General features: G+C 62.9%; 2 protein-coding genes across 2 annotated transcripts; one reads left to right on the top strand and one right to left on the bottom strand.

The window, feature by feature from the left end:
• Positions 1-255: 255 nt before the first annotated feature.
• Positions 256-1,834, bottom strand: TIRAP (TIR domain containing adaptor protein). The gene is made up of 4 exons (XM_075723265.1): positions 1,801-1,834; positions 1,450-1,504; positions 554-1,153; positions 256-437 (listed from the first exon to the last, which is right to left on the bottom strand). The coding sequence occupies exons 2-4, from the start codon at positions 1,454-1,456 to the stop codon at positions 394-396; spliced, it is 651 nt and encodes a 216-aa protein (XP_075579380.1). The 5' UTR covers positions 1,457-1,504; positions 1,801-1,834; the 3' UTR covers positions 256-393.
• A 1,102-nt stretch (positions 1,835-2,936) lies between these two features.
• LOC142595401 (cryptochrome-2-like) lies at positions 2,937-5,302 on the top strand. The gene is made up of 10 exons (XM_075723396.1): positions 2,937-3,142; positions 3,232-3,426; positions 3,506-3,624; positions 3,750-3,904; positions 3,998-4,138; positions 4,264-4,431; positions 4,520-4,660; positions 4,743-4,894; positions 4,966-5,150; positions 5,226-5,302. The coding sequence occupies exons 1-10, from the start codon at positions 2,937-2,939 to the stop codon at positions 5,300-5,302; spliced, it is 1,539 nt and encodes a 512-aa protein (XP_075579511.1).
• Positions 5,303-7,516: the final 2,214 nt, after the last annotated feature.

Below are 7,516 nucleotides of genomic sequence, written 5' to 3'. Positions count from 1 at the left end.
TTCTGCATTTTCACAGTCCCAAACAAACCCCTGCAAAGGCACAGCCGGCGCCTGCCTCTCCTTTTCCATTCCCAGGCGCCATGTCAGCTTCCCAGGGGTCCCTGAGTCCCCCAGGACCGGTCCTCGCCCCGGGGGTTCTCCTCCAAAAGAAGCTTTGAAGACCTCACCGGACGCACCTGACGTCAGAGCTTAGTGTTTGCGTCATGATGTCCCCGTCCCCACCGAGGGGGTGCTGGCCACCGGCACATGGTGGGCTCCACGCCGCTGTCGCCCCCACCACGGCCACGGGGACCTCGGCTTCGCCCCCCGAAGTCCATTGGGACACGGCCGCATCCCGATCCGGCGGTGGCAGCTCCGAAATGCCCACGGGAATGCCGCTACCTGCTCCCGGCGTTACTCCATCCTACTTGTGGAGCTCCTGCACAACTCCTGGAGGTCTGCGGAAGCAACAGACAAGCCCCGTTAGCAAGCAATTAATCTAAAAAATCAACTATTTAAATAAATTTACAGAATCCAGTCCCTTCCCATGGTCTCCACCCCATGGCGTACTCACAGCGCACGACGGTGTCTCTGATCTGCCTGAAGCTGTTCTCCTTCAGCGCCATGTAGATGTAGTAGAGGTTTCGCAGCTCCTTGGGATAATCCTTCCGATCCACGTCCTTCAGCACCGGGATGGTGCGCCCGTTGGCCATGGGAGCTTCGGCCAACGCCTGGTGCATCTGGTACTTGCACCAAGGGTCCCGGAGGAAGCCGGGGGTGATCAGCATGACCCAGCAGTGGCTGTTTTGCACGGCGTCGCACAGTTCCGTCACCACCGCGCTTCCCGGCGCCGCATCCCGCAGCTGGAGGAAGCAACGGAAGCTTTCGGGTTGACCCTCCAGGTAGGAGACCAGCTCCTCCACCAGCTCCAGGTCCACCTCACTGTGGCAGATGCAGACATCGTAGTTCTTGGCCCACCGGGCACTGCCCAAGGCGCTGATGTCCGATGTCGACACGGGCGATGGGCGGACGGACCTGGTCAGGCTCGTGCCAGGAGAGGAGCCGGAGCTCTCGGCAGAGGATGAGGAAGGTGAGGATGAAGTAGAGCGGCTGTTTTTGAGGCTGCTCTCTACCGAGCTGGGTTTGGACTTGTGCAGGAGCCGCCTAAACCAGCCTGCAGAGTCAGAGAGACCGTGGTGAGGTTTGGGGGGGGGGGGGGGGGGGGGGGCTTGCACGGCGTCGCCGGCTCAGCAGGACACCTCCAGATGGAAAAAGCCGGGTGGGATCTCGCCCTGACCCCCAAAAACCACCCCAGCCCCTAAAATCTCTATCACTGACAGCTGGACGCAAGCGCATCATGGCAAGCGGCCCGCGGCTACCCCCGTGTTTTGGCAGCAAGGGGATGCCAGTGATGGAGGGGACAGAGCCAGAGGGTTTATCCCTCCCGGCACAAACCGAGCCCAGACTCACCGGCCATAGCAGTCAGCGTGCTGCTCAGCCGCCGATTGCTGGCGTGAAACCTCTCCTGCCGGCAGAAAAAAAGGGATTAAAAATAAGAAATTAGGAGAGCAGGAACTGCCCCATGGTGGGTCTCAGCCCCAGGAGCTCAGCGGGGTTTACTCCAGGGAGACGCAGCTCCATGATGCTCACTTGCAGCCCCAAAATCATCCCCAGCAGTGTTTTCTGCCTCTGCCTCCCCAAAATTTGCCAGGGAGGAGCGTTTCTACCTCAAGCAGGGCTGGAAGCAGCAGCTCAAGCAGCCCTCCTGCCTGCCTGCACTTTTGCTGCCTGTTACCAGCTCCCTCCGCCAGAGATACGTACCTGCAGGGAGCAAGGCCGAGAGCCGGAGAGCGGGAGAGACCCTCATTCCTGGCAGTGGGAAAAGGATCCTGCAGAAGGGAGAAGCAGGGATCAGCAGGGATCGACCAGCTGCTGGCAAACCAAAGCCAGCTTGGGCGATGGCTGCCCCAGCCTCGCCAGCTCACGCCATGCCGTCTCGGCATCGTGCTCCCGGCATGAGCGGCAACGGGGGGAAACGAGCCCCAGGAGCAAACGTGGCTCCTGTTTTCCACGGCTTGCATCACCCTGTCTGAAACGAAACACCCAAAGGCACGCTAAAGCCTTTCCCCTACCCTGAAAACGGTGCAGGACCATAGCAGATGCCGGCAAGACCCCGGCATACCCGCGGAAACCACACTCCCCAAGCAAGCCGCTGCTTAGTCATAGCAAAAAACACGAGCGTGGCTTCAACGACAAGCATGGATGGTGAACGGCGGGGGTTGGAAATTTGGGGGATGCCTACCTGGGATGCAGGAGTCAGGCACCGGAGCAGGGAAGGGGGATGCATCAGCCCCTGGATTCAGCGAGGAGGAAGATCTTCGGGGATCGCCTAAGTGGGAAAGGAGAGGTACGATGCAGCACGTTCACTCTGGAGCCTAATGGGATCTGCAGAGAATGGTGAGGCTGATCCAGCCTTACAGCTTCCCCATCTGGTAGCAGTTCCCCATGGAATGGCAGACAGGGGCACCCACCAGCTTCCCCAGGGACAGAGTGGAGGAGCTGCTCGCTCTGTCCATCCGTCTGTCCCTCTGCCGCCTGCTCCCCCGTCCCCCCGGCAGCTCCAGGCTCTGCCTGGGCAAGCGGAAGCGCAGGCAGGGGAAGTTGCCTGTGATCCCGCGGGCCGGGAAGCCAGCCCTCCCCGGGGCCTCCCTCCCACATCCGCCAGCGGCCAGATGCCATTGCCAGCCGGGCGTCATCGCGCCCAGCCCACACCGGCACATGTCAGCAAGCCTGGACCTGTTTCCCTGCCTGGTTTTATAACCAGACACAGACGGGTCCATCTCTACCACTCCCGCTTCTTTGATGAGTTAAATTTACCAAACAAGGCGCTTTTTTCCCCAAAATAATCCCCCTCCGTCTCTCCTTTCCCAGGTCGCACCCCCCCGGGACCCCCGGCCATGCAGCACAGCTCCATCCACTGGTTTCGGAAAGGTCTCCGGCTGCACGACAACCCGGCGCTGCTGGCAGCAGCCACCGATTGCCGCCGCCTTCATCCCCTCTTCATCCTCGACCCCTCTGGGGGCCGGGCAGGTGCCAATGCCCAGCAGTTTCTCCTCGATGCCCTGTGGGACTTGGATGGGAGCCTGCGGGAAATGGGCTCCAGGTGAGTCCCGCTGCCGTCCCCAAGGGATTTGGGGGGGGGGGGGGGGAGGGTGTCTTGAGGGGCTCTGTGCCCACCCAGCTCCCCGGCAGACTGTTCGTGGTACGGGGCTGTCCGGAGGAGGTGTTCCCCCGTCTCTTCCGCGCTTGGGGAACGACACGGTTGACCTTTGAGGTGGACACCGAACCCCTAGCCCGCCGGCGTGACGCCGCTGTGGCCGAGCTGGCAGCCCAGCACGGCGTGGAGGTGATTCAGGAGGTGTCCCACACCCTCTACGACACCGAGAGGTGGGTGCCCGGTGCTGTCCCTCGGCGTACGGGGGATCCAGCCCCGGTGCCAAGCGTGTCCCTCGGTCTCCCACCCCAGAGTCCTCGCTTTGAACGATGGCAAAGCCCCCCTGACCTACAAGCGCCTGCAGAGCCTCCTGGCATCCCTCGGACCCCCGGAGAAGCCGGCACCAGCGCTCACACAGGAGCATCTCAGTGGTGAGAGTGGGGTGGATCTAGGGGGGGTGGGCGGCTAAAGCACGAAGCTGGGTCAGCATTTCCCTCACCGTTGACCCTGGAGCGGAGTGATGGCTGTCACAGCCCTGCCGTGCACGGCGCCCCAGGCTGCCGCACCCCGTGCCAGGTCAGCCGTGATGCCGAATACGGGGTCCCCACCTTGGAGGAGCTGGGCCAGGACCCCACCAAGGTGGGTCCTCACCTCTACCCCGGCGGGGAGACAGCGGCGCTCGCCCGGCTCGACACTCTCATGGAGAGGACAGTCAGTGCTCAGTGCCCCTCACCCTAATTTTGGGGCTGCTTCGCCTCCCCCCATCCCAAAACATGACCCCGGTGTGTGCGTGTCCCCATCCAGGCCTGGGTGTGCGGCTTCAAGAAGCCTGAGACGGAGCCCACCTCGCTGAGCCCCAGCACCACCATCCTCAGCCCCTACCTCAAATTCGGCTGCCTATCAGTCCGCACCTTCTGGTGGCAGCTGGACAAGGTCTACCAGGGGGTGAGGTGGCATTTTTGGGGTTGGGGGGAAGAGGGTGAGCCAGAGGGACCCTGCAGAAGGGGTGGGGGGGCTGGAGAAGACAGGGCCAGCCTAGCTGGAGGGGCTGATCCTGCCTTTGCCAGCAGCGGGAGCACTCCCGGCCCCCCGTCTCCTTGCACGGGCAGCTCCTCTGGAGGGAGTTTTTCTACACCGCCGGCGCCAGCATCCCCAATTTCGACCGAATGGTCGGCAACCCCGTCTGCCTGCAGGTCGACTGGGACGACAACCCCCAGCACCTCCATGCCTGGAGGGAGGTATTTCCCTTGGGGATAAGCCCCAAGTCCTCCGACCCCCGCAAAAAACATCCCCCCCACCCCATCTAACCCCAACACCCCACACCAGGGCCGGACGGGCTACCCCTTCATCGACGCCATCATGACCCAGCTGCGCACCGAGGGCTGGATCCACCACCTCGCTCGGCACGCTGTGGCCTGCTTCCTCACCCGCGGGGACCTCTGGGTCTCCTGGGAAGAAGGGCTGAAGGTCAGGAGATCTCCCCCAACACCCACCGGCACCCACCAAGCTCTCAGGGACCACGCCCCCACGCCACCGCAGTGTCCCGCAGGTTTTTGAGGAGCTCCTGCTAGACGCCGACTGGTCCCTCAACGCCGGCAACTGGCTGTGGCTGTCGGGCAGCGCCTTCTTCCACCGATATTTCCACATCTACTCACCTGTTGCCTTTGGCAAAAAGACAGACCGGGACGGGGCGTTCATTCGGTAGGCGTGAAACCCAAAGCCGCGCAAGACAGGGGGGTGGCCTCTCTGGTGGCTTTGACCCCTCGCCGTAGAAAATACCTCCCGGTCCTCAAGGATTTCCCCACCGAGTACATCTACGAGCCCTGGAAGGCACCACGGGCTGTGCAGGAGCGGGCAGGCTGCCTGGTAGGCACCCACTACCCCCGGCCCATCGTGGAGCACGGGACGGCGAGCCAGAGGAATTTGGGGCGCATGAAGGCAGCCCGCGCCCGGAAAGGTAACGAATCCCCCAAGAGGCACCGAGCTCCCCCAGCAGCCCCCCTGCCACCCCTGCTGCCTTCCTCTCCTCCAGGCACCGAGCAGGAGGCACAGGCCAGCCCCTCCGTGGCTGAATCGCGAAGGAAAAAGCCCAGGACTGAGCAGCGCTGAGCCCCACAGGGACCCCTCAGCAGCTGCCAGCCGGGGTCGAGGCACCGCTTGTCCCATCCTGACCCATTTCGCTCATCTCCTTCCCTTAATTAATCCCTTCCCCTCTCCCACCTTGGGACTGAGGACTTTGCTGCTGCCACCACCCCAAGAAAAAAATCAGCTCCCCACCTGAGGATGTGCCCCAAAGGAGGGCAAGTCACCTGCCCGCATGAGTCAGCCCCACCTGGAAACCCCCGAGGTGCTAGACCACACCCCAGAGGCAAACACCTTCCCGCAAACCCGAGTGCCCAAGGGGCAATGCCCCACCAGATCGCCCTCCACTCCTGCCTTGGCTGTAATATAAGCATTATTAAAGGGAACAGAACAATTAAGCAAGCGCAGCTTGGTTCACAACATGCCTTGACCCACCAGCAGCAGCACCGCGTTGAAATCTGCCAGCGGCATCAGCTTGTTTCAGCTATGGTACCACCGGGGCGGTCATCAGGGGAAGGCTGCGGCTTAGTCCATTGCCTGCGGAGAGTATTAGGAAATGGGTTGAGGACAGGGCGAGTGCAAGGCACGCTCAAAGCTGCCCCCAGGAAAGCGTTCAGGCGAGAAAATAAGGCTACTTTTGTTTCTAAATACACCCACGATCCACACGCTTTATTTACGGTGCCAATACAAAGCGGCACACAGCTACCCTGAGAGCCACAGAACAGCTTCTCTTCCTGAAAAGCTCTGAACACACCCAAACTCCTTCACACAGACGCTTGAAAGCGGCGCAGCAGCCAGCCGGGGAGCAGCGCTGCTCTCGCTGCCTCACAGGGCTGGAGATACCGTCACGCAGGCACAAACCCAGGCAGCCAGGGCTGAAGGAAGGGAGGCCCATGAGGGGAACACGGCACAGTGGTGCCCACAGGCCTACAACAGCCCCTCGAGCAGAGGCCGGCGCGGTTTGACTCACTCCCAGCGGGGCGAGGGAGCCGGCACCCAGACCCCAGCCTCTCGCACCGCGACCTGACAGGCGGCCGCCGCGCACAAACCTCTTCCGCTGCGTACAGGCCGCAATTGCCAGCGCGCATGCGCCCGCCCTCTTTTATAGGCACGAAGTATCGCGAGAAGACGGGTGAATTCTCGCGCAAGCACCTCTCCCCACCCCGGAGGCAAGGCGCTAGTCCCGCCTCTTCCGCTACCAACCAATGGGAGGGCGGAGCGGAAGGGGGCGGGCCAATCCCGTCCCGCCGCCCCGCCCGGCCGCCGCGCCAAAAGGTGCGGGCGCGCGGCCCCAGGTGCGTGCGGGGCGCGGGCGTTGCCACGGCGACGGCGGGGGCCGGGGTCTCGCGCGCGCGGGCGCGCGCGGCGGGGCTTAAGGCGGCCGCCGCCATCTTGGGGGGGGAAGCCCTGAGGGGCGGCGGGCGATCTGGTCTCTGGGAGCGGGCTGTGGGGCTGCCCGGGGGGGCGAGGGAGCCGGGAGTGAGCCCGAGGGGCGGGGGGGACCGGTGGGGAGCGAGGGGACCGGGGTGCAGCCTCACCTCAGCGGCCCCGCTCTGTGAATGTGTCGTCCCGTCCCGTCCCATTCCTCCCCAGGCGCCGTCACCCTCTTGAAAAGACATTTTCTTAGAGGTTTTCCCCCTGAGAAAGAGCCTTGGCTTCCTCCCTATCTGCTGAAATACCCCCTTCCTGCTTTTCCCTCAGGTTTAACGTGAGAGGGGGCGCAGCAGAAAGGAAAGGTAAGGCCTCGAGGTGCCGGGCATCCCTGAAGGTGCGAAACTCCCACCCCGACAGCATGTCCGGCCCGGTTTGCTTTCCAGAAACTCTCTTGGAAAGCCAGCCCTGCGTGCGGAGTCGCCTGCTTGAGGGCCGCCCCGCGGCCTCGTCTGCTGGGGCTTAAATCAAGCAGACCGAAGCGAGCCGACGCCTGAACGCGTTGGCTGGGCGCCTGTCGGACGGCGCAGGCTCCCGTGTGAGTTTGGTGGGATGCAGAGCTCGTTCCAGGCTCCGCTGTGTCACTCCCTCTCATTTTCCACGAAGCTGGTGGCAGCCCGAAGCGCACGGAGATTTCACAGCGTTAAATAAAAACCTCCCATGTATTTTAACTCGCATCCGAGGAGGCTGAATCTTGTGTTCGTAACGTCGGCGTGAACAGGAGCAGGGCTTGTTTTCCTTGTGCCGCCGGTCCCTGTTATCTCGGAAGCCTGTCCCTTTCTAGGACAGTTTTGACCAAGCCGTGTGAGC

The sequence above is a fragment of the Pelecanus crispus genome, chromosome 19 (genome assembly GCF_030463565.1).
Source record: "Pelecanus crispus isolate bPelCri1 chromosome 19, bPelCri1.pri, whole genome shotgun sequence".
In the NCBI taxonomy this organism is placed as follows: Eukaryota; Metazoa; Chordata; class Aves; order Pelecaniformes; family Pelecanidae; genus Pelecanus; species Pelecanus crispus.
This window is presented reverse-complemented; position numbering and strand designations above follow the sequence as displayed.

Bases quoted from the DNA above. Each gene is read 5' to 3' on its own strand.
- LOC142595401 (XM_075723396.1), top strand. From the start codon at position 2,937: ATGCAGCACAGCTCCATCCACTGGTTTCGGAAAGGTCTCCGGCTGCAC. The intron at 4,432-4,519 runs GTATTTCCCTTG...ACCCCACACCAG, and splicing joins ACCTCCATGCCTGGAGGGAG to GGCCGGACGGGCTACCCCTT. The intron at 4,661-4,742 runs GTCAGGAGATCT...AGTGTCCCGCAG, and splicing joins CCTGGGAAGAAGGGCTGAAG to GTTTTTGAGGAGCTCCTGCT.
- TIRAP (XM_075723265.1), bottom strand. The intron at 438-553 runs GTGAGTACGCCA...TTGCTTCCGCAG, and splicing joins CAGAGACACCGTCGTGCGCT to ACCTCCAGGAGTTGTGCAGG.